The sequence below is a fragment of the Artemia franciscana genome, chromosome 19 (genome assembly GCF_032884065.1).
Source record: "Artemia franciscana chromosome 19, ASM3288406v1, whole genome shotgun sequence".
In the NCBI taxonomy this organism is placed as follows: Eukaryota; Metazoa; Arthropoda; class Branchiopoda; order Anostraca; family Artemiidae; genus Artemia; species Artemia franciscana.
In genome coordinates, this window is record NC_088881.1 from 27,998,673 (window position 1) to 28,026,248 (window position 27,576).

A 27,576-nucleotide genomic window follows, 5' to 3' on the forward strand; every position below is an offset into this window, starting at 1 on the left:
TGTGGGGTTTTTTCACAATATCTGAGCGAAAAAATTAGATCTACATTCTTCCATTTTTGCAAATATCTTCTGCAATTAAACTTCTACTATTATACTATCTTTATTAATTATACTATCTACTGCAATAGACTCGCAACCGGTATATTTCGAGTAGACATGGCGTTTTCGATATTTCTTCGAAAATGCAGCTTGCGGACAGGCTCATGTGTTGAGAAAATATTGTCGACTTTCCATTTAATTGCGTAGCTTAATTGTGTTGCTTAAGTAGCAGAGATGTTATTTGTTTTTTTGTGAGTTTTTCTTATTTTTTGTTTCCATTTTTAGTTTTTTTTTTTCTGTGTTTTTGTACTCCTCTTAGTGCATTTCATGTACGTAAAGAGGTTTGAAATGAATTATTATTATTATTATAGAAAACAAAACAAGACATCCAGCTAGTTCTCTCTTTATCATTTGGTATGGACGCAGCCCGTGCTTTGTATTTGTTCACTTATTTTCCCCCCCCCCTTCTTTTTTTAATGTCCCTTTTGAATTTTCTTTATATTTATATTCTTTTTAGCGTTATGCTGTACTCGTTAGAGGCTCGACCCATGACTCAGACACAGATGAGGAAATTAGATGCTGCATAGACAAACCACCAACGCAAAGTAAAACGCGTGAGATGGTTTAACAGGGTACAGAACTTGGAACTTTTCCATTCCTTTAAATTACCATCCCAGTTTCTGCAGCTCTAGTCTCGCTTGCTGCGTTGATACAGCCATCACCTTCGCCTTCCCACTCAAATACCCACCCAGCTCATCTTCAACTTCGATTCTACTACAAGCGGCTAGAAACGTCTTAGTGGTAGACCACGCGCGAGATGGGCGGACGTCATCCGCGGTCAATTCTCTCTTAGAACATCGACCCAAAAGAAGGTCCAACCTTCGCCCAGGACAGAACACTCTGGAGACGACAAATAGCGATGACCTCAGATTCCCTCTATGCTGGCGACGTTGCCAAGCAAGAGCCTTAAGTATGTAAGTCAAGCCTTTTTCAGGGTTTTATTGGGTTTTTACCTGTTTATACCTTTTTAATATGTTATGACCAGTCTCAGTTTAATAATAGCTAATGAACAGATTTTCATTCTGATAATTTTAATTTTGGCATTTTTTTGCCTGTCTTATAGTTTTAGCTACTTTTTATGTTTTGTTTATGCTTTTTATGCTTTTATTTATTGACCTCGAAATTCAGATTTAGTCCATCGGGTCTTGTGATAGTTATTTTTTTTTAGAAAATATCGTATCATCTTTATCCACAATAGCACTTGTATATATGCATCTACTGCAACTTTTTTTTCAAGTAACTTACATAATATATTGGTCATTAACTAGAAAAAAAACAACAAAAACACAAAATTCATTAAATGAGATTATTTTAGTTTTTTACTCTTAAAATATTTTTACCTTTATCAACAAAAATCGTCTTGCTTACGGAAGAAATAGCCTGTACCAGAGCTAAGAATACGACAAACAGCAAATATATAGAATATTTAAAGTATGGAATGGACTAGGTCAAAATGGCTTCTAAAATAATTATTTAGTGTTCCAGGAGAAACAACCCTTAGTTCATCATTTTTTGGTATATTCTACTTTTCATGGAGTGTCCTTATAGTTCTAGGATCTCAGGAATCAATTAAGTACTTTAAGCTATATGATAAATTAATGAAGAACAAAGAAAAATAATTCAGAAGCAAAAACCCAAGCAAAGGTGATTTTCATAAATAATCCCTTAGACCACACTGCTTTTCCCTTTTCAAGAAATTAAGAGAGAAAGAAGGGGGTCAATTTAAATACAGCAGCAGAAGAAAAGAAAAGAAAATCAACAACAAAATTTAAATAACAAAAAAACGTAAATTTCGAATCCACGTCCGGGAGCCTTTTGCAAATACAATTTGCAGTATTTGAAGTTCTGGATGTGTTTAAAATGTATTTATTTATTTGTTTTTTTATTTGTTCTTTTTTTTTCACTCTTGTGTGTTAGTTGCCGTTTTCTTTAAATGATTTTTTTTTCAAGAAAAAAATGTCTTTTTCCTTAAATTTTTTTTTCTGTTGAAAAAAGTTCCCGGACGTGGAGTTCTGATTTTTTATTATTTAAAGTTTTTTGTGTTGTCATTTTTATCTTTTATTTTGTTCCATTGCTTTATTTAAACTAAACCCGTTTTTTCTCTCTTAGTTTTTTTTTAAGGAAGATTTTCAGTCAGTAACTAAAACAAATAGATAAAACAGATATTTTAGCAAAGACCGCTGTCATGCTCTCCTCAGTGCAAAAGAAAAAGCAACCAAAACAGAACGAACGAAACAATGGGCGAAAGAACAAGCCACAAACAAAAGATCATTAAAAGCAAGTTGGTAATGAGTTTTTACCGTTGCGATCAAGAATAGAATAGTTTTATTTGTACAAGCAGTTGTAGTTTAAAATAAAGTTCAACTAAATGGAGCTCGTACTACGAAAACAAGAAAAAGAACAAAAAAAACAAGAGACTATAACCTATTAAACCCTGACATGTAAAAAGGAACGAAGGAATTGGTGAAACGGTTTGTTCTTGGAGTAGGCAATTCCAGTCTCACTTTGTTAGCTGACCTTGTGTTTATTTTATTCCCCATAACTGGTGGTAGTATCTCTCTATGTTTTTCACTGCTAAGAAGAAATCGGCCAAATTTGCAGATCAAACCCAAACGACGTTTGTGAAGGACAGTAGTTGTAGGACAGATAATGTCGTTTCATAACTTAAATATGCGTCTGAAAGAACAACTTTAAAGGCTCTTTTTGTAATGACTCAAGTTGATCGCTTAGGTATGGATGGCACCACTTGAGGGCCCCATAAAGGGCGAGCATAAATGACGAAAAACTAAAATGATGCGGATATTTCGCCTGTATGGAAACGAAGCGTCTTCAGCACAGAAGACACAAAATAAAAACTGAAATATCTAACATTGTCCAATAATAGCTGTGAGAAATTGTAATGATAGAAACAAATTTCTGAAGTTATTAAGAAAGTTTTCTGTGCAAAAGTGACAAGTTGATCGCTTAGGTATGGATGGCACCACTTGAGGGCCCAATAAAGGGCGAGCATACTCGAGGATTGGTTGGATTCATTTAAGATAAGCCGTCTTAAGTTGGGACACAGAAAAACCAAAACGACGTAGTCAGATAAGGGTACGAATCGCACCATTTGACACTTTAGTAATTGTATCAACATGATTACTAAACGAGCAATCAACGCTAAATGTGACACCGAAAACAGCCAAAAATACACTAGGATACAGTAGAGGAGGACCTACAAAGTCCCTCTTAAGAGGATTTTGGCTTTTCCTTCGTTGATTTGAAGGCTGTTGATAGTATATTGGTCTTTAAAATTGCTCATTATTACACCACTGAATTGCGGAACTGCCTCGGAGTTTACAATGAGATGCTTCAGAAGAACTGACAAGTTGTCTACGTACTTAAACCTGTCCTTAAACTCAGAAAAGACAAAGTTTATAACTGCTAAAAACAACAGCGTTGCAAGTTTCGTGCCTTGTGGAGCACCACACGTGAGCCCAGCCTGTCTACTGAAATATTTTGTTTTAAGATGACTAATTGATATTTTATAAAAATTTGTCAAACGTTTTATTTTTAACATTATCTTTTATTACTTATAGAAAACACGTAGATATAGCAGTTTTCAAATGAGCTCTTAAACATCTCTCTAGGAAGTTTCAGCGCCCCACTAGCGGCAGGCAAAAAAATAAAGAATAAGAAGGATAGGGGACTGCAATTCTCATAAAGAGGGTTTTGGCTTTGGTGATACCGCTAGTACAGTTTTCATTTTGACCGAAACTATTTTGTGGGGTTGTAGGCTTATTTTCAAGATTACTGTAAATTCATTTTCGCAACGAACTTTTAACGTTAACATTGATTGAAACAATTAAATGAAAGTTAGTTGAAAGATTATCATTATTAATTTAAACATTAATTGAAATAGTTACCATTCATAAGTCCACTTCAAATGGCAATTCTTCTTTACTTGAAAGTTCTTTTTTTAGATGTGTTTTAAGTTTTCGGCTACTATGGGTAGAGCTCCTTTTTTTTAGATCATCATTAATAGGGTTATAAAAAATACCCTCAGAATCTATGTTTCTCTCTATTTATCTCCCAAAAACAACCCCCGTTTGGTTTTTTGTTTCTTGATCATAATCCTTCGTTCTTCATTGTTTTGTCGTATATCAGGTACAGCCAGGGTCGTCAGAGAGTATTTACACTTTTTTTTTTAATGAGCACAGCTTCTAGAATTATAAAGCGACACAAATTTTGACTTGATGCAGCGTTGCCAAAAATATAGCCAAATTACTAACGTGAGTCCTCTTTCGGGCATTAAAAAGCAAAAAAAAAAAAATCCTTTTTCGTCTAATTGAATTTACACACTTGAATTCTGAGAACCATAGTCATTAGGCTTAATTTCCAGCTAAGTAATTCATAAATGTTTTTGTATCACCCTTTTGAAAATAGAAAAATCTTTATCTTGCCGATTGTTTTCATGCCAGTTGTATTCACAATGAGATTTTACTAATACCGAGATTTAGCTAGCGCAAACTAAGCCAATCAGAATTTTTCAGAGAATTTTTCAGCCAATCAGAAAACTCTATGAAAAGTCTGACTGGCTCAGATTAGCCCCAGCCGAAACTTAGTATTAGTAAAATCTCACTGTGAATGGGCTTATATTTTAAAGCTTAACATGATGGAGACTCACCCTTGGTGAAGATGGTTTGACAATGGAAAGAAACCGTTGCCACCTTGCTAATACATGCTGCATATAAAAATAGCCAGCAGTTTCACACGTATAAGCAACATCTCCTGGCACCTCCAAACTTTCCTGAAGTCTTTGCACCTCTTGAAGAAGATCTAATCGCTTTGCCAAAACATAGTTCACTCGACCGTATCTGAAAGAAAAGATAATTATAACGTTTTATAAAACGTTTTAGTTGTTTTGATAACGATGATAACTTTTTACAGAAGTCGAAACGTAGACAATAATGACATTTAATGAGTGGCAAGACAAATTCAACGGAATATCGGTCGATGAGCGTCAAGACAATGATAATGACACTTGACAAGTATCAAGACGATGGCGATGACCCTTGCTGAATGGTGCGATTATAACAGTTCATAAAAGTATTATAATAGCTTCGATTCAAAATTTTTGTTCAAAAGTTAATTTCAAAAACGATTTACAAAATAATTAATTATTCAAGCATTTTAGCATTTTCAAGCAATAGCTTAAATAAATTGAGCACTAACATGAACGAAAGCTTCGACTTGCACGCAAAACGTAGAAACGACAAATTAAACAAAAAGTTAAATTGAAAACTTACACTAAATAAAAATCTGAAACTAAAAATAAACTGAAAACTAGAGGAGAAAGTCAAAAGCAGACGAGTCAATTGGAGTGAATATATGCAATAGATAGATTGGCGTATCTCAAGAATGGATTCAGACTGTTCTTATTTGTTTCTTATTTTGGACTGTTCTTGGACTTATTTGTTTAGATTGTTCAACACAGCAATGCTAACAAAAATGCGGTACTGCCATAACAACTCAATAATTTTTATATAACAAAAAGAAAAATCGTAGAAAATCATTGTTTTCAGTTATAAATAAAACTAATATAGATCCAGGAGGGAGAGGGGGCAAAATATTTTTGCCTTTACGTCCAAGGTAATTTAAAAACTTTGTAATTTTTTATTTACGTTTGAGAGTTTACATCAACACGGCATTGAATACAATTGTGCTGTAATAAGAACCAAAATTCCCTTACTGATTATTAGTCAATGTTGTAAAGGCTGAGTAAATGTTAAGTAAACTACTACTACTACTACTACTAATAACTCACTGCAGCACCAAGCCGCCTGAGGCCAACACAGCTACGCACGCTCCTTCTCGAACCTACTCTATTCAAGGCCTCCCTCTTCACACTCTCCCAGGAAGTTCCCGTTTCCTTTAAATCTAAAGGTTAAGTAAAGGTTGCTTAAATAGAAAGAATACCGTCAGCAAAATAAGAAAACGGGCCACCAATAACATTTTTAACGGTTTTATGCTCCAAAAACCATTAAAATAACGGTTTTTGGAGTATAACTTCAAAAAGTGTTATTTTACTAATAGGGTTATGCCTACCAGTGTGGACTGGCCGACGATTGAGTTCCAATTCCTAATTTTTATCAACATAATTTTTATTTTCACTGTCTATAAAATTGTCGTTTGTCGGTAAAAAAAAAGAAAGAAAAATAGAGGACAAGTCCTGGGAACCCTCTCGAAACAATTTTTGAAGGAACGTGACAGACATTACTGCCCATCTTTTTTAGCAAAGTTTTTTCAAAACCTCACATGGCATATTTGGCATCGCAGTGGATGAAAACACTACAAGCAATTATTACATTAAAAGAATTGGCTTTTTAAGCTAAGTAACTAAAAAAAACTGTCGAAAAAAGAAAGTCTTCCAAGAAAACTAAAGAGCCACACCAAACTTAAAACCAGCAAAAGTAAATTCCTACAATTTACTAAATAATCATCTGAAATTAAATAAATAATCATAGTAAAGAGATAATTCTAGGGATTACTTAAAAAAAATCGAAAAAGAAGCTTTTCAATGAAAAGTAAAGAAAGACCAGCAGAAACAAATACGCCTATAATAATCCACACTCAAAGCAACCAGAAATTACCGTTAAAGAATAAATAAAACGAAAACGAACAAAAATTAAATAAACAGTCATAACAAACATGCAGATAACAGTTACTAATATAAATGAAAAAATAAATCTTAAAACAATTAAGATATAATTTGAATATGTAAATCAAACTTGAAACGAACAAAATTGCTACAAACAGAAGTTTGGCTACTACCCTCTTCCCCTCCCTTAACCGTAAAAGTCTAAAGCCTATTGCGTCATTTGTGTTTAATTGAAAACTATACATCTTGAACAGTCCATGGAAAGGACTAATAAAAATAGACTGAGCATTTGATATATTAAGATATTAATGACTGAAAATTTTGCAATTCAAGATTTTATTTCATGGTAATTTTTGTTTTCAATATTGTAATTATAAAAGCAAATATTTGTTATATAATTCGTTTTGGCAAAGGATAACTTGCATAAATTAAACTCCTTACGCCGAGGGCTGCGTGGCGTTATTATAATAGTTTCAAAGAAAGGAATGCACTTTAAATTATGGTATTGAACTTACTCTAAATCTGGGCTGGAGCGGTAGCAAGCATCCGGGTTTCAGCGGTAGCTAGCAACCTAATTATATTAAAGAGGGAGGCTTTGAATAGATTGGGATGGAAGAAGAACGTGCGTAGCTGTGTTGGCCTCAGGCAGCTAACCCCCTAATCTTTACGAATGGACGCCTGTACGTCCACAGAATTTCCTAGACTAAAGGCAGAAGACAGTTATTTAACTGGAATAAACCTTTCTTACTGTACCAGAGTTTACAGTTTCTTTCACTGGTCTATGTCAAACTCACCTACTAAAATCTTTCTCAGTTTCTAGTGCCTCTTCACCGTGGCCTAAACGTAATAAATGGCGTTCATCAACGTCTAACGCCATAATTTTCTCAAAAAGCTGATTCAACGCCATATTTGAATGAGTAACAATCAGGGTTCTCTGCTCAGGAAAGTTATGGTATATATTTGAGATTATCTGTACTGCAACATCGGTTTTTCCAGTCCCAGGAGGGCCAACGACAAGGGTAAGTCCTGGCTGCATTCCAGACCGGATAGCTTCTACTTGCGTAGGGGTGAAATGAACAGCATTTCTATAATAAAAAAACCCTATAATTCAGGAAATGGCCTAGACCTGACCTAGAATTTTAGCTTAAGATGGGGGGGGGAGAAGGAAAAATAATTTTTTGTCTCAGATCTTCCTAAAATTTTTGGCCCTTTAAGCCCCAGTAGAATCCAAAATTATTCAGGGTAAGTTAGCGATGTAAATTGAAATACACTTTATTTACTAAGGTTAACAAAATTGGGTATGTAAAACTAGTAAAACTAATGTAAAACTAGGATGCAACAGATAAATATTGCAAAATTACAAAGGTTATAAATGGAATTATACAGTTTCAAGCAAATAAATAATACAAAACTATACAAAATTAAAAAATCAAACATACAAATGAAACTATATTCCATAAGAAATTATAAAATTGCATGCATATAATTGTATATAATATATAAAGGTACATAGTAAAATTATGAATGATTATATACATATAAAACTATGAATATATTACATATGAACTATATTTCAAATTATGATAAAATACAAAAAATTATATTATCAACCCGGGGCGCAACCCCAGGAGCGACCCGGCTCAATAGTAACCAAAACTATAAAAAATGGAATTTTGATAATAATAGCTACATCAAAAGAATCGCATTTTAATGCTGAATTTAAATATATAACTTTCATCAAATTTAGGCTTTACCCATCAAAAGTTCTGAGCCTGAGAAAATTTGCCTTATTTTAGAAAATGGGGGGAAACACCCCTTAAAAGTCATAGAGTCTTAACGAAATCACACCATCAGATTCAGCGTATCAGAGAACCCTATTGTAGAAGTTTCAGGCTCATATCTACAAAAATGTGGAATTTTGTATTTTTTGCCAGAAGGCATATCACGGATGCGTGTTTATTTGTTTGTTTTTTTTCCCCAGGGGTAATCGTATCGACCCAGTGGTCCTAGAATCTTGCGAGAGGGCTCATTCTAACGGAAATGAAAAGTTCTAGTGCCCTTTTTAAGTGACCAAAAAAATTGGAGGGCACCTAGGCCCCCCTCCCACGCTAATTGTTTTCCCAAAGCCAAAGGATCAAAATTCTGAGATAGCCGTTTTATTAAGCGTACTCGAAAAGCCTTATAACTATGTCTTTGGGGACGACTTACTCCCCCAAAGTCCCCGTGGGAGGGGATACAAGTTACAAACTTTGTGATTCAGGGTTCATTCTTAATGAATTGGGACAAAATTTAATCTTTAGTGTAAAGAGTGAGGTACTGACGAGGGGGTGAATCCCTCATATATGTAATAAAAACATGAGATTACAAAAGTTCGTTACGTAAGCTAATTTATAAGTTACGTTTATCTTTTACTAATAAAAACATTCGTAAAAAACTAATAGTTCTAGTTGCCTTTTTAAGTAACCAAAAAATCGCAGGGCAACTAGGCTTCCTCCACCGTTCCTTTTTTCTCAAAATCTTTCGATCAAAACTATGAGAAAGCCATTTAGCAAAAAAATCTTGCAAATTTCGTGTTAGTTATTCCTCTGCGGAAAGCCAAAATCAAAACATGCATTGATTCAAAAACGTTCAGAAATTAAATAAAAAAAAAAAAAGTTTTTTTAGCTGAAAGTAAGGAGCGACATTAAAACTTAAAACGAACTGAAATTATTTCGTATATGAAAGGGGCTGCTCCCTCATCAACGCCCCGCTCTTTACGCTAAAGTTTTTACTGTTTTAAAAAGCAAAGTTGAGAGAAAGAATCAGACTTTAGCGTAAAGAGCAGGGTGTTGATGAGGAAGCATCTCCTTTCATATACGAAGTAATTTCTGTTCGTTTTAAGTTTTAATGTCGCTCCTTACTTTCAGCAAAAAAAAACTTGTTTTTTTTTATTTAATATAAATGAATACAAGGTTGTATACAAAATTAAGAACCGTCCTTTTATGAGCGTCACGAAATTTGGCCAGTTCTGTCACAGGAATGATAGACAGAGCAACATATTACCACCATTTGTGATGAAAGAAGTAAATAAGAGATTAAAAACCGCCTAACGTATGCGTAAAACGCTTCTCATATGCATTTGTGTCTTATTACAAGTCAGTGGTTACTAAGTGATGGTTCAGTTTATTTTTCTTTGAAGGTTTAAGCACCAATTAATTGGAAGCTCTTGACTACGTTTTTGTATTAACCAAATGATTCTGATTCTAAAACGACCGGACTGATTGAAATTATGATTACAGCGTCAGATACGACCTAGTTAAGAGTGAACTCGAGCCCATATTAACCAAAAATTAAAAAACACGTTTAAAAAAAAACTGTCAAGTGAGGAAGAATCGCCGTTTGAAGCTGATTTCAGGAATGAGGAAGAAGAAGAAGTTTAGTATTCAAGACAAAGGCTCCATGGCCAGGGATACAAGGGAAGATTAACTGTCATTTCCGTTAATCTTAATGATAGAAGTTTATTGTTAAAAGAAACATATGGAAATTTTGATAAACATTTCCGGCCATCAACTGAAACTTGTAAACAAGTCTACCTTAATCAGACTCCACTCTGAATTCTTTTCCTTAAGGACGGCTGCAATTAGAACAACATTTCTAAAGATACAATTATGTGTGGTCCTCTAGGGAGTGGAAACTCGAGTGGGAAACTACTGATCATCCAACTGCACCTAATCACTAAACAACCCTATAAGCAATTTATTGATCATCGTCCCTGGAGCTTCACAAGTAAAAATCCTTGGATTGTTTCAAGCTGCAATTTTAGGCAATATGGTTTTACCAGTAACATTAGCTGAAATAATAGCTACCTGAAACCCCATGAAAATGGTGTCAGATCGACATGGAAACTGCAACATTGTAATTAAATCATAGCCAAAAATCCCATTTAGGAGAATTATATTCCCCCATATTGAGCAACAAACAAAATCACTTTTTCGCATGGTATGCAGTGACATCTCCTTTTTTATTCTTCTATTTTTTTGTCGCCGCTAGTGGAGCACTGAAACACAGAAATATGTCCAAGGGTCACTTTTTTCTCCTTTTCTCTCCTTCGTCATTTGTGGAGCAAAGAAGAATCTCGAAAAAATATTTTAATTTTTGATTCTGAAGATCCAGAAGGATTTTTGACCGTGAGTAAGATTTTACGCTGATTTTTGTAATATTTCTTCTATTTCGCTGAGGACGGCTATTGTTCATATAGCCAAACAATTCGCTTAAATTTCTTCTGATCACTCTCTCCGGAAAAAGTCCATATTCCACATTACTTCTTGTTTTGAGGTATGAGATATCATATTATGACACAAAATGATAGGGTGGTATGATATAATCCAATATTGGCATACAAAATTTCAAGCTCTATAAAAATTTCCTATCCGAAGATGGCATCTGTCCGAAACCAAAAGACATTACATTCATCGCGAAACCCAGGAGAAGCGAAAAGCCAAGAAAAATAAAAGCCAATTCAACCAGTATAATAAATAACAAGACAAATAGCAGAGAATTCGGCAGATATCCCCACTCACTCATCTAGTTCCGTGATTCCTCACCTGTGGGACATGGCAATATTTTGGTGTGTCATGGACAGAATTTGCATTCTTTGGCTTCAATGACAATGATATTTCAATGACATTATACATTGTACGAAAGGTGCTGCATTAAGACAATGTTTTTCATTAGCGTCACTAGTCTCACTCACTCACTCTATCCCGCTCACTCAGAGAAAAAATTATATTAAAAGAGTTTTAACCAACATTGATAAAAAAGAGAGAAAATGTCCAAAAGAAAAAACAGAAAAATAAAAATGTAAAGCTTAAAACAAAGTAAAAAACACTTTTTAATGAAAATCAAAAAGGTGATAATGCAAACAAATCTACTCAATAGCAACCAAAATATATAAATTCAGAAAACCAGGGAAAGGTACAATATATATACGTCTCTAAGAGCTTTTAGCTTACAGCAGTTACTGTATGTTACTTAGCTTACAGCACTATATCATTACTGTTAGGCCCAGAGGCTGTAACTGACATTTTCAGACTTCTTATATAATTTTCAAAAGCAGTTTTCTAATCTGTTCCTTAAATAGAATAAAAAAAAAAACAAGTTTTTTCAACTGAAAGTAAGGAGCGACATTAAAACTTAAAACGAACAGAAATTACTTCGTATATGAAAGAAGCTGCTTCCTCATCAACGCCCCGCTCTTTACGCTAAAGTTTGACTCTTTCTCTCAGCTCTTCTTTTTAAAACAGTAAAAAACTTTAGCGTAAAGAGCGGGGCGTTGACGAGGAAGCAGTCCCTTTCATATACGAAGTAATTTATGTTCGTTTTCAGTTTTAATGTCGCTCCTTACTTTCAGTTGAAAAAACTTGTTTTTCTTTATTTAATTTCGGAACGTTTTTGTATCAATGCATGTTTTGATTTTGGCTCTCCGCAGAGAAATAATTAAAACGAAATTTGCATTTTTTTTTTTTTTTTTTTTTGGCTAAATGGCTTACTCATAATTTTGATCGAATGATTTTGAGAAAAAAAGAGCGAGGGAGGAAGCCTAGTTGCCCTCCAATTTTTGGTTAATTAAAAAGGCAACTAGAACTTTTAATTTTTTACGAATCTCTTTATTAGTAAAAGATATACGTAACTCATAAACTAGCTTACGTAAAGAATTTTTTATTCTCATGTTTTTATTACACATATGAGAGGGTTCGCCCCCTCGTCAGTACCTCTCTCTTTACACTAAATTTTGAATTTTGGCCCAATTCATTAAGAATGACCCCTGAACCACAAAAGCCGTAGAATAAATAGTTGACATTACTAAAAATACTTTAGCGTAAAGAGCGAGGTATTAGGAGGAGGTGAGCCCCTCATACGGGTAATAATTTCTGTTCGTTTTATGTTTTAATGCTGCTCCTTACTTCCAGCTGAAAAAAACTTTTTCCTATTTATTTTTTCATTGTTTTTTTTCAAAATAATGCTAGTAAATCCTGCGCTCCCTTCATGGAAATTTTCTTCCCCCATGACAAATTCCTCGATGGAAAGTTCCCCGAGTGTATCCCCCTCTTTTCAACCCCTCCCCCCAACCAAAAAATCCTCCTGACACCACCTGTACACTTCCCAATAACCATTACTATATGTAAGCACTGGTCAAAGTTTGTAACTTGTAGCCCCTCCCACGGGGCTGTGGAGGAGTAAGTCGTCCCCAAAGACATAGTTATAAGGTTTTTCGACTGCGCTGAATAAAATGGCCATCTCAGAATTTTGATCCGTTGACTTTGGAAAAATAATTAGAGTGGGAGGGGGCCTAGGTGCCCTCCAATTTTTTTGGTCACTTAAAAAGGGCACTAGAACTTTTCATTTCCGTTAGAATGAGCCCTCTCGCAACATTCTAGGACAACTGGGTCGATACGATCACCCCTGGAAAAAAAAAAAAAAAAAAAACAAACAAACAAATAAACACGCATCCGTGATCTGCCTTCTGGCAAAAAATACAAAATTCCACATTTTGTAGATAGGAGCTTGAAACTTCTACAGTAGGGTTATCTGATACGCTGAATCTGATGGTGTAATTTTCGTTAAGATTCTATTACTTTTAGGGGGTGTTTCCCCCTATTTTCTAAAATAACACAAATTTTCTCAGGCTCGTAACTTTTGGTGCGCAAGATTAAACTTGATGAAACTTATATATTTAAAATCAGCATTAAAATACGATTCTTTTGATGTAGCTATTGTTATCAAAATTCCATTTTTTAGAGTTTTGGTTTCTATTGAGCCGGGTCGCTCCTTACTACAGTTCGTTACCACGAACTGTTTGATATCAGCATATAATTGCTGATTAATTATTGCTGATATAATTGCTATATAATTTTCAAAATCAGTTTTCTAATCTGTTCCTTAAAGAGAATATCAGCAGGATAATGTAGTCCGTGAGGGTTCAGCTGTGACTGTTTGACAAAGATTTTTCGACGATTAAATTAGAACTGTAAGAATTTCAGATAGGGCCTTTAGGCCGTACCATCAACAGTGGTGATATTTAAGCTTGCATATAGTCGTAATCTAGGGTATTCAATTTTTAACCCAAAAGCGTGGTTTTTCTGCGTGGTGACCCTTAAAAATAAAGATCACAAATGATCACAAAAAGTAGAAGTCTTTTGGGAGGGTCCTGCTTGACAAAGATTTTCCGACGATTAAATTAGAATTGTAAGAATTTTAGATTCGGCCTTTAGGCTATACTATCAACAGCGGTGATATTTAAGCTTGCATACAGTCGTAATCTAGGGTATTCAATTTTTAACCCAAAACCGTGGTTGTCTGTGTGATGACCTTCAAAAATAAAGATCATAAATGATCACAAAAAGTAGACGTCTATGTCTACTTTTTTAAGACATACTTTTCTACATTTTTCCAACTAATGCAACAAATCAGTTTCCATTCGCAATGATCAAAGGTCTAGTTCCGTGATTCCTAACGTGGGGCGCCGGCCTCACCTGTGGGACATGACAATATTTTGGTGTGTCATGGACAAAATTTGCATTCTGTCCATGACACACCAAATTCTGTCTCTTTGGCTTCAATGACAATGATATTTCAATGACATTATACATTGTACGAAAGGTGCTGCATTAAGACAATGTTTTTCATCAGCGTAAAATATACCTAAGGACGATCAGAGTTAATGAAATTTTAAGATTCTTCAGGTGAATAAACGTAAAATTTCGACAAAAAATTTAAATATTTTGAGGGGGCATTGAGATTTTAGAAATGCCTAGGTGGTGCATGGCCCAAAATTGCACCATGCAAAATGAGGTATATCAACTATTAAGTAACCCCAAAGATGTCTTTTACTCTAGAAGCTCTCCACAATTTTGATGTTTTATGTGTCAAATCTCCAAGCAAATTTATAGCTGTCCTTATTACAGCATTTGCAATATAAAACAGCTATATAAAAACTCACCCCCGGCAAACTCCCCCTCGAGCGGAAAACAAACGATCCAAAAATTAGTGTTTAGAAAACTTACCCACGAAAAATACTAGTGAAAATATTCCTCTATAAAATATTAAATTAAAAACATTGTTATTCATAATTTTCCCCAATGTATACTCATGCGAAAAATACATCTTTTTCGTCAAAAAAGAAAAAAAAAAGAATATAACAGTGACATATTGCCAAGAGGAATAATTCTTGAAAAACATTTATGAAATGGTCAAAAGTGGACCTAGTGCCAGAATTAGGGACTAAAAGATATTTACAACAGTTTACATCTACCCCTTTCCTATACCTACCCCTTTCCTCTCTACCCCTTTTTTATACCTATCCCTTTCCTCTCCGGAACACTAACTTTTACATAGCTCAGAAAAATGCTCCACTACACATTTAAAATTTGTAAAAATGGTTAGACAGCTCAAATTTGAGTATCAAAATTTGTCTTAAAGTTCCTACCTCCACCCCTTCGTAGATGACATTTATTTGGACCACGAAATTATCATGCTAACTATACTAAACTTTCAGGGGGAATAGGCTTTTTTAAAGCTCAAATTAGAGCACGGGAACCTGTCCTCAAGTTTCCGACACTTATACGCCGCCGACCCCTAGAACAGTTACTTCTGCTAAAATCGGTATGTTCACTTGCTATATAAGCATATATATGCACAGAGTCGTACCAGCAAGTATGAAAGAATGCAGGGGAATAATTTGTAAATGGATTCTGGATTCGGAAAACATTTCTGGATTCTTTCCAAAGACAACATTTTTTTTTATCCCAACTGGAATCATTTGAATTTATTTACCAACCAAAAACATCTGACCTTATATAAAAAGAAGAACAAAAAGAAACACAAGTTGCAAAAATTACGAAAAAACCACTTTGTCTACAAAATAATACAATAAATAGAACTAAAATTTAAATTAGCGAATCATTAAGAACAACAAAACAACGACCAAAGTTGGGGGGGGGGATAATTATGCATGCCTTCTTGTGCCCTTATGTAGGACATAATAATGCTGTTCAGGTTAGGTTTCATCAATGGAAAGAAACATATTACATAAATAAAAAATAGGCTATAGAACCAACCACAAAATTTATCGACAGAAAAAAAAAATCTGCATTGTTGAATCAATTATAAAAAATATACTGCGTTAATAAATTTTATAAATACTGCGTTCATAAAGTTCATAAATTTATTAATCCACATTCAAAAACAAATAAGTAAATTTAACAACAATTTTGCGCTGAAGAAAACCTATTAGGGTTAGCGGTCAAGTTAAAAACATGGCTAAGACTTTAAATTTTACTAAAATAATGATAATAATAAATTTACTATAGTCTAAAGAAGGCCATATAACACGGTATTCATAAGTTCATAACGTGGCAAAATCAGAATTTTCCGATTTTAAATTCTCATTTTGGGAAACGTTGAATAGAAACATTCCTTTCAAATTTACTGTTTTCGCCGAAACGTTATTAATAGCTAAAAATAAGCTGGAAAGAGTTAAAAATTATACTGGATGAGAATCAGAGCTTTATTTTCAAAGCATGAAATTTTTACTTTATTCTAACACTTTCAAAAAATCTTTTAACGCACGGGCTGCATAGTACCCCTCCTTCTCCATAAAGTTGTTACTACTCTTTTATTTATTGGGATTTCTTTTAAATTCTCGGATAATCTTTAGCATATTGTGTCATTCCGACATTAAAAATCTAACTTAGAATATTAGGCTATAGTAACATTATTTACTAACACCTTTTGATATCGCTTGCAGCTAAGACTAGGTTCTTCCTTAAAAGGTTTTCGAGAAATTTAAGTCTTTGGAAAACTGAAAACGTCTTTGTTTCTGCTCAGAAGTCACGTAATTTAAAGTCATAAGGCTTCAATTGTTTTTTTTTTTTTTTTTTTTTTTTTTTGATTCATTTTCAATGCTAAAATGAGTATTGATTCTAAAAGATTTCGGAATCACTGATTCCTTCTTGTAATTTTTCACGAAAATTTCCTCAGCAGAAGAGAAAAAAAAAGATAAAAAAAAACTATGAAAAAGAAGAAAACAAGAAACATAAGTTGCAAAACTAACAAAAAAACCCTTCGTGTACAAATAACGGTTAGCTTTCTGTGTCATTCCGATATTAAAAATCTCACTTAGAATATTAGGCTATGATAACACATAATTATTTACTAAGACCTTTTAACATAGCTGACAGCTAAGACTATTAGAAGCGAGAATATCTACGTACGTTTTCGGTTTGTTGAATGGGTACGGTCCAGGGTTAGGGGGCGTATATGGATCAACATTTATTATTTTTTGCCCTCGGGTTGAACAGTCCGGATTCTTCCGCTTCTCAAGTACCTCTTCAAACGTCAATCTGCAATGTAACAAAGAATTTGTAAGGAAACAATGGAGCACGATCCTCAATATTTTGAACACTCTTCTAATAAGATATGTCAGAATGAAATCCCTAGCGCCCCTCCCCCCCAGGAAAATCGGGTATTTGCAATATATTAATATACAGTTATTATAACAGTTAATGTTATTACACGTGTACATTACTGTTATACAATATAATGTTATAACAATACACTAACTGTTACCCGCCGGTACCAGTCACCAGCGGGTAGGAACATGGCTACGACTTTAAATAAAGAGAGTTTGTCTTAAAATCTAGAAATATAATGATTAATTTATTATAATCAAAAGAAGGCCATGCAATACATTCGATAATATACATCACAAGAAAAATATCATAAATAGTAGTCTTCACTCATTCCCCCCCCCCCCAAAAAAAAACAACAACAAGTAGATTTACGTTGCCTAGGCAACGTGAATTGCTGTAACAATCCTTTGTCAGCTATTTCAACAAAATGTTGCACTTGCAACACTGAACAACAACAAGAAAAAAAAAAAAAAGATTTACGTTGCCTAGGCAGAGTGAATTGCTGTAACAATCCTTTGTCAGCTATTTCAACAAAATGTTGTGCTTTCAACACTGAACAACAACAAGAAAAAAACAACAACAAGTAGATTTACGTTGCCTAGGCAACGTGAATTGCTGTAACAATCCTTTGTCGGCTATTTCAACAAAATGTTGCACTTGCAACACTGAACAACAACAAGAAAAAAAAAAAAAAAGATTTACGTTGCCTAGGCAGAGTGAATTGCTGTAACAATCCTTTGTCAGCTATTTCAACAAAATGTTGTGCTTTCAACACTGAAGAACAACAAGAAAAAAAACAACAACAAGTAGATTTACGTTGCCTAGGCAACGTGAATTGCTGTAACAATTCTTTGTCAGCTACTTCAACAAAATGTTGCGCTTGAAACACAGAACAACAACAAGTAGGTTTACGTTGCCTAGGCAACGTGAATTGCTGTAACAATCCTTTGTCAGCTATTTTAACAAAATGTTGCGCTTGCAACACTCAACAACAACAAGTAGATTTACGTTGCCTAGGCAACGTGAATTGCTGTAACAATTCTTTGTCGGCTATTTCAACAAAATATTGCGCTTGCAACACTGAACAACAACAAATAGATTTACGTTGCCTAAGCAACATGAATTGCTGTAACAATCCTTTGTCAGCTATTTCAACAAAATGTTGTGCTTTCAACACTTTGGTCAGGAATTCTAGAAAGGGATTTTAAAATATTACATTGAGTTTGTAGCCAGTTGAATCTTAGCTCTACACAATACCATACAACACAGTATTTAATAATATACATCACAATACAAACAACATTAGAAATAATCCCCAATAAACAACAATACAGAAAACAACCAAACTCAAATTACTCTCCTTTCTTTACCACTTCAATAATATATTTACAGACCTGAAAGGCTGTCCTTTTTAAAGTCTTCCCCACGATCCCCAGGAACTCAAAGATAACCCTCACAGAAATTACTTCTTAAATGAGAAAGCCGCATGTACCCTGCTACAAAGTCGTAATTTTATGAGTCTGTGTTAAGAGTCATAATCTTACTTTATATTATTATTAAGTCTCGACCATTCTCAAATCTGAAAACAATCACGTGATGTTATAATCCGAAGTTCATAATTCTTTGGAGAACTTTTAAAATAAGAGACAGTTGGTTTCCGATCCTCAGAGAGAGTATATTTTTTCATTGCTGGAGGAGGCTTAAATGGCTGAAGACTAAAGGCAAGGGAGTAGTGCATAAAGTTTAAAGAGACTACATACAGTAAGTAGCTTTCATTGAACTCGAATTTTATTCGAGGTTCTTCCAGTATACCTTGATCGCTTCATAATAAACGGGATATTTCTTTTTTATTTTTAATGTAAATATAAAACAATGGCACTTTTCATTGAACATGTCCCCAAAAAAGGTATTTTTTGACAAATTGGAAGAAGTTTTTTATTTGTCTTTTTAGGAGGATCGAAATGAATAATTTTGAATCTTTTCTTTGGAGGGTACAAGGGGACTTATAGTTTTGTATTTAGAAGAAGGGAGCAAAATATTTATTCATCGGGTTTTGACCCTCTTGTTTTCTTTTCTGTTTTATACCCGCCGTAATAATGACTCTGGCTAGTTTCCATAAAACAACATCAAAGAATTATATCTCCTGCGGAGAATCGAAATTGAATCCATCCAAAAAGAGCTTTGCGAATAATTTTTAAAGAAAGTAAGGTTGGAAACACCTGAGCGCAGGAGAGTTATGTTGTGTCTCCATTTCGCCAAAAAAAAATACAATAGAAAACCCTCGCACAGAAAATATTAAAATATTTTCCCAAAAAAACCAAGATTCTAGGCACCCCGACACCCAAATTTCACTGGTCTCGGACTATTTCTGAGCCTGTTTCTATATTGTGGGTCATTTACTGCTTTATCTCCAGAGCTGAAAAAAAAACTCTGTCCCCTTCATTACAATAAAAAAAAAAGAAAAAAAAAGTTTCCCTCTTTTATTATTCGGAACTGGTGCTTCCTAAGTTTTTTATTTGATCGCTTTTTTTTGTTGCTACTGTTTTTTAATATCCCTTTTAATTTTTTCGTATGCATTTATTGTTTCTTTGTCATTGAATTTTACGAATTTTTATCTTTTTAACTTTCTCTGAGATTTCACAGTTTAATTATTTTGACCAAGGAATAATTTTATTCTAATATTTTTGTTTTAGCATTGCCTGCAAAAATTTTTACTTTTCCCGTTTTTGATGATTATTTTTGCCTGTATGCTTATATGAGTCCGAAATTCGAATTCTTCCCTTTGGGGATTGTGATAGTAATTTTCCAAAATGAATATCTTATCCCCATCGTTATCTAATTTTAAAGTGCCCAAATGCGGATGTCACAAGGGAATCGCCTCACGGCACCCCCCAAAAAAATGCTGAAAACTTGGCATTTCGTAAGAAACATGAAGAAAAACTTATTTTTCTGGTGGTAAGTAACATCCCAATATAATTGTACCAGTGAAAAGATGGTTTCTTTAACATATTAAATAAAAAAAAACATAAATTAACTAAAAAACGTTCAGAAATTAAATAAAAAAAAACAAGTTTTTTTTAACTGAAAGTAAGGAGCGACATTAAAACTTAAAACGAACAGAAATTACCCCGTATATGAAAGGGGCTGCTCCTTCTTCAACGCCTTGCTCTTTGCACTAAAGTTTGACTCTTTCTCTCAATTCTACTTTAAAACAGTAAAAACTTTAGCGTAAAGAGCAGGGCGTTGAAGAAGGAGCAGCCCCTTTCATATACGGGGTAATTTCTGCTCGTTTTAAGTTTTAATGTCGCTCCTTACTTTCAGTTAAAAAAACATGTTTTTTTTATTTAATTTCTGAACGTTTTTTTGTTAATCCATGTTTGAATTCGGCTCTCCGCAGATGAATAATTAAAGCGAAATTTGCATATTTATTTATTTGGCTAAATGGCTTTCCCATAGTTTTGATCGAATGATTTTGCGAAAAAAGGAGGGGAAGGAGGCCCAGTTGCTCTCCAATTTTTTGGGTACTTAGAAAGGCAGCTAGAACTTTTAGTTTTTACGAACGTTTTCATTAGTAAAAGATATACGTAACTTGCGAATTAGCTTACGTAACAAACTTCTATGTTCGTATGTTTTTATTACGTATATGAGAAGGTTCGCCCACTCGTCAATACCTCGTCAATAACTCTTTCATTAAAGCTTAAATTTTGTCCCCTGAATCACAAAGGCCGTAGAATAAATAGCTGAAATTACTAAAAATCCTTTAGCGTAAAGAGTGAGGTATTAGGAGGAGGTGAACCCCCTTATATGCGTAATATTTTCTGTTCGTTTTAAGTTTTAATGCTACTCCATACTTCCAGTTGAAAAAAAACTTTTTCATTTTTATTTTCTCATTGTTTTTTTTAAGTAATGCTAGAAAATGCTGCGCCCCCTTTATGGAAATCTTCTTCCCCCATGACAAATTACTCCATGGAAAATTTCCCCCATATAGCCCCCTCTTCTCAACCCACCCTCCCAACCAAAAATCCCCCTGAAAACGTCTCTACATTTCCCAATAACCATTAATATATGTAAACACTGGTCAATATTTGCAACTTGCAGCCCCTCCCACGGGGACTGTGGGGGAGTAAGTCGTCCCCAAAGACATAGTTATAAGGTTTTTCGACTATGCTGAATAAAATGGCGATCCCAGAATTTTAATCCGACTACTTTGGGAAAAAAAATGAGCGTGGGAGGGGGCCTAGGTGCCCTCCGATTTTTTTGGTCACTTAAAAAGGGCACTAGAACTTTTCATTTCCGTTCGAATGAGCCCTCTCGCAAGATTCTAGGACCACTGGGTCGATACGATCATCCCTGGGAAAAAGAAAAAAAAAAAAAAAAAAACAAACAAACAAATAAACACGCATCCGTGATTTGTCTTCTGGCAAAAAATAAAAAATTCCACATTTTTGTAGATAGGATCTTGGAACTTGTAAAATAGGGTTCTCTGATATGCTGAATCTGATGGTGTGATTTTCATTAAGATTCTATGACTTTTAGGGGGTGTCTCACCCTATTTTCTAAAATAGGGCAGATTTTCTTAGGCTCGTAACTTTTGATGGGTAAGACTAAACTTGATGAAACTTATATATTTAAAATCAGTATTAAAGTGCGATTCTTTTGATGTAACTATTGGTATCAAAATTCCGTTTTTTAGAGTTTTGGTTACTATTGAGCCGGGTCGCTCCTTACTACAGTTCGTTACCACGAACTGTTTGATCTAACGAAATATCAAACAGTTCGTGGTAACGAACTGTAGTAAGGAGCGACCCGGCTTAATAGTAACCGAATCTCTAAAAAATGGAATTTTGATACCAATAGTTACATCAAAAGAATCGCATTTTAATGCTGATTTTAAATATATAAGTTTCATCAAGGTCAGTCATACCCATCAAAAGTTAAGAGCCTGAGAAAATTTGCTTCATTTTAGAAAATAGGGGGAAACACCCCCTAAAAGCCATACAATCTTAACGAAAATCACACCATCAGATTCAGCGTATCAGAGAACCTTATTGTAGAAGTTTCAAGCTCCTATCTACAAAAATATGGAATTTCGCATTTTTTGCCAGAAGACAGATCACGGATGCGTGTTTATTTGTTTTTTTTCCCAGGGGTGATCGTATCGACTGAGTGGTCCTAGAATGTCGCGAGAGGGCTCATTCTAACGGAAATTAAAAGTTCTAGTGCCCTTTTTAAGTGAACAAAAATTGGAGGGCACCTAGGCCCCCTCCCACGCTCATTTTTCCTCAAAAGTCACCGGATCAAAATTCTGAGATAGTCATTTTATTCACCATAGTCGAAGAACCTAATAACTATGTCTTTAGGGACGACTTAGTCCCCCGCAGTCCCCGTGGGAGGGGCTGCAAGTTACAAACTTTGACTTGTGTTTACATATAGTAATGGTTACTGGGAAGTGTACAGACGTTTTCAGGGGTATTTTTTGGTTTAGGGGGGGGGGGGGGGTTACGTGGGAGGATATTTCCATGGAGAAACTTGTCATGGGAGAAGAGAATTTCAATGAAGGGGGCGCAGGATTTTCTAGCATTATTTGAAAAAACAATGAAAAAATAAGTATGAAACGTTTTTTTCTACTGAAAGTAAGGAGCAGCATTAAAACTTAAAACGAAAAAAAAATTATTATGCATATGAGGGGCTTACCTCCTCGTTATACCTCACTCTTTACGCTAACATATCTTTAGTAATTTCAACTATTTATTCTACGGCCTTTGTGATTCAGAGCTCATTCTTAAGGAATTGGGACAAAATTTAAGCTTTAGGTAAAGAACGAGGTATCGACGAGGGTTGAACCCCTTCATACACGCAATAAAAACATACGAATATAGAAGTTTGTTACGTAAATTAATTGGTAAGTTACGTATATTTTTTACCAATGAAAACGTTTGTAAAAAATTAAAAGTTATAGTTGCTTTTTTAAGTAATCAAAAAAATTGGAGGGCAACTAGGCCTCCTCTCTCGCTCCTTTTTTCTCAAAATCTCCCGATTAATTGCAATTAATTAATATGCAAATTTCGTTTTAATTATTTATGTGCGGAGAGCCAAGATCAAAACATGCATTAATTCAAAAACGTCCAGAAATTAAATAATAAAAAACAAGTTTTTTAAATGAAAGTAAGGAGCAACATTAAAACTTAAAACGAACAGAAATTACTCCGTATATGAAAGGGGATTTTCCTCCTCAACGCCCCGCTCTTTACGCTAAAGTTTCTTACTGTTTTAAAAATAGAGTTAAGAGAAAGAGTCAAACTTTAGCGTAAAGAGCGGGGCGTTGAGGAGGAAAAGACCCTTTCATATACGGAGTAATTTCTGTTCGTTTTAAGTTTTAATGTTGCTTCTTACTTTCATTTAAAAAACTTGTTTTTTTTTATTTAATCAAACTAAAGATCGAAATATTAAAGATGATTTAGAACATGAGATATTTAAGATATAAATTCTTTATTTCAAAATTTAATTGGTTCGTTTTGCTATTTTAATTGGGTGAGGTAGGTTGTACGTCAGGAAAAGCAAGGAGTGTACCTAATCTGAAATTTATTGGATTTTGTTTATTAAGGAGGCGTGAGGTTGTGGCGAAGAGTGAGGTGGCAACCGTACTATATGCTAGTGAGGAATATTTCGTGTTTTTAGTCTCAACATGCGTTGCCACAGAGCTTCCAATCCTATAAAAAGGGTTGTTCGGCATTCAAAAGCATCATTATATATCCTTTTTTTAAGTTGAAAAAGTAAATCTCAAGTGAAAAAAGTTTCAAATCAAATACAATGATGCAAAAAATCAAAATAATAATAAAATAAGACAACGAAGAAAAATGAATTAATTTACAGCCAATAAATTCCAGGGAAATTATCTACGGACTGTATTGGGTAGCCGTCTAACTGACCGTATCTCAAACAGTAGGTTGTGCGAAAATTATGGTTCAATCTCGCTGTCTAGGGTTATAACGGGAGAAAAGTTGAGATGACAAGAGCACATTCTGTGGATAAAGGATGAGAAATTGCCAAAGATTGTCATTTTTGTCCAAACCACCTAGGACTAAACAGAAAGCAGGTCCTCCACGGTTGGGGTGGGAGGGTGTTGTAAAGAATTGGGGAATTCAAACAATTTAATAGATATGTCAACTCATGTCTACGACTATCAAGTGAATTCAAGTTGAGTTATTTCAGTGCATCATCATATGTTGAGTAGTTATGTCCAAGTATAATTTTTAGTTCATTGATGCTTACCAACCTTTCCCTCATTATAGCCTTAGAAAGCGGGATTGAACCACTCTTTTCGTATAGCCTACTGTTTGAAATACAGTCAGTCAGCCGGACACTAAGAACAATCCGTATGCGATTTCTCTAGAGAATATCTAGAAAATCTTCATCCGGTTGGGGTGGGAGGATGTCATAAAGAAAGATTTAAGGGAAATGAGAACTTACTGGGAGAGTACAGACGGAGGTTTTGAATAGATTGCGATGGAGGCGGAGCGTAGGTAACTTTGTTGGTCTCGGGCGTCTTGGCACTGCGGTGAGTCGTTAGTAGTAGTAATGAACTGACTGGAATCTATCAAAAAACGACTTACTGACAGCAGGAGTAGATATTTATTTCATTTTGAAAGTTACCGATGAATGGTTCAAATCTTACATGAATTCGTCACAATCTTTTGCAGATTTCGGTAGTTTTCAGCTTACTGTTTGGTATACTTATGACCTCTACTTCAGGGTTATCAAACCACATGGCCACATTGTTTATACAAATGGGAGAATTTCCCGCATTCCCAGTTCCTACACTTTACAATGGTATCTATTTATAAAATTTTGGTAGGCCTATCTTTATTTAAGCTTGAAAATATGTTTATGCTGGCCAGTATACCACAGCATATTTTACTGGTATACCATGTTTTGACTTAAAAAACTAGAAAATCTTTAACGGAAAAAATTAGAGTAATTACTCTTGGTTTGCTAATTTTTTATTGTTAAAAAAAAAATCCAAATTCGTTTAGGTTATAAAGCAGTAAAGTTTCATTTTTTTTTTCATTTGCATGCTAAGATTATTCCCATTGAATGTATTAATGTGCACGCATTGTCTAGATTATAACAGCGGGTAAATATTTTAATGAATTGGCACGCTAGCTGATAAATTTCCAAAATAAATTTTGAGTTCTCCAAAACTATCCTTATATTCAAATATGTATCTTAAGTTTTTTCTTTGGATTAAATCATATGGTACTAATATTGCAAAAAGGTTATGAAATAATAAACAATTCGTGCAAAATAAGCATAAACTAAAAATTTTTTAATAAATAAACCTTAAAAATACTGAAACAGAAGCAGTGGTGCTTCTGGCCTCTCTTAAGGCTGGGGCAAAGTCTTGACTAGCGCCCTACCCCTTCTACTTCCACAAAATTTCCAGGTCAAATTTTAACCACATTATTTTCGATTTACTAATCAACCCATAATTTATCTTTTATATTATTTTTGGATTTATTATCTAAATAATTATTAATTATTTTATTTATTATTATGTATTTATTAAATTATCTTTATTTTATTAATTACTTTAACGTCTTAAATGTGCCCTCTACTTTATCTTAATAAGAATAAAATTCCAAAAATTATAAGACGATTATAACTTAGATTATTTATTTGAAATTTTGAGCCCCTAAAATCTTTGCATCCGGGGCAAGTGCCCCCTCTCCCCTAAAATGGCCTCTGAACCTCAGTCTAAAAGCAATCTATGTAACGAGAAACGAAAAATACCTGAAAGGTGGCTTTAAACCTTCGTTACCTCCCTTTCCAGTCCTTATTTCGTAGCCGGGAAAACTGGCTTCTAGGTGCTTAAAGTCCAAAAATGTATCGCAAAAGTCAAGCTTTGGAATTTCATTTGGCATTCTGTAAAAAAAAGACATTAGCATATTCTCATGAGCCATCTAATCCCAACCCCCTCACAACAAAAAAAAATTATAGAAAAGAACCTACCTAAACAGAATTTATGACAATTCTGGCAAGTTTATTTTTGTTAGAAAATAGCAATGATAAATTGTTTTCACAAAATTACCTTATCTCACATAAATGGTAATGTCAGTATATCACAGCCAATCACTATCCGAGAAAAAACACCTTATAGTATAAACGCATAGGTAACGAATCACCATAGAGCATACGTTTTTCTTGATTTTCTGTCTAATTTATGAAGTCAAGCGAGGATTTCCAATTATTAAGGTTGCACGCAGCCAGGTTTCATTAAATGGTGACGAAATTTCAAAATACAAGCTTCCTTTCCACGACAATGCAGTGACAGTTCTGGACTCTCTTGCGCCCGGGGAAAAATCTTCTATTACTTCAGCCTCTGCAAAAATTAACAATTCCCAAATGGTTGCTTCTAATTCTTCACGTTCTATGCTCATTAATGCTATATCATTTAGTTACTTCTGACCCAAAGTCGATCTGAGGTATGTTAATATTGATTTAGGCTTATCGATCACTCGTTACTGGCCACTGACACTGGAATCACTAATTGACTGGCAGCTCTAACGTTTGCGAAGATATTTGCTGCACATGCGTTGTATTAGAACCAGTAACCTGTAATGCTGAATCGATGAAGGTCAAAAGACCAAACATCTTTACGTTAAAATTAATAAAACCATTAATTATCTCATCCTAATTGATTGCTTCTAATTCTTCGCGTTCTATACTCATTAACGCTAAATAATTTAGTCGCTTCTGACCCATAGTCGATCTGAAGTATGTTAATATTGATTTAGGTTTATTAAACGATCACTCGTTACTGGCCACCGACACTGGATAATTTCCGATAATCGACACCGATAATTTAGTCGCTTCTGACCCATAGTCGATCTGAAGTATGTTAATGTTGATTTAGGTTTATTAAACGATCGCTCGTTACTGGCCACCGACACTGGATAATTTCCGATAATCGACACCGATAATTTAGTCGCTTCTGACCCATAGTCGATCTGAAGTATGTTAATGTTGATTTAGGTTTATTATACGATCACTCGTTACTGGCCACCGACACTGGACAGTTTCCGATAATCGACACCGATAATTTAGTCGCTTCTGACCCATAGTCGATCTGAAGTATGTTAATGTTGATTTAGGTTTATTAAACGATCGCTCGTTACTGGCCACCGACACTGGATAATTTCCGATAATCGACACCGATAATTCAGTCGCTTCTGACCCATAGTCGATCTGAAGTGTGTTAATGTTGATTTAGGTTTATTAAACGATCACTCTTTACTGGCCACCGACACTGGAATCGCTAATTAACTGGCAGCTCTAACGTTTGCGAAGATGTTTGCGGCACATGCGTTGTATCCCATTTATATGTATCGT

The 27,576-nt window shown here is 34.4% G+C and overlaps 1 protein-coding gene across 1 annotated transcript in view; it reads right to left on the reverse strand.

Moving 5' to 3' along the window:
- LOC136039515 (RNA helicase aquarius-like) overlaps positions 1-27,576 on the reverse strand; it is a gene marked incomplete in the record, with an annotated part of 134,775 nt that overhangs the window by 29,216 nt on the left and 77,983 nt on the right. The window contains 4 exon segments of the mRNA XM_065723311.1: positions 4,766-4,955; positions 7,534-7,824; positions 16,990-17,118; positions 25,978-26,109. Coding sequence (XP_065579383.1) covers positions 4,766-4,955; positions 7,534-7,824; positions 16,990-17,118; positions 25,978-26,109 — 742 coding nt within the window.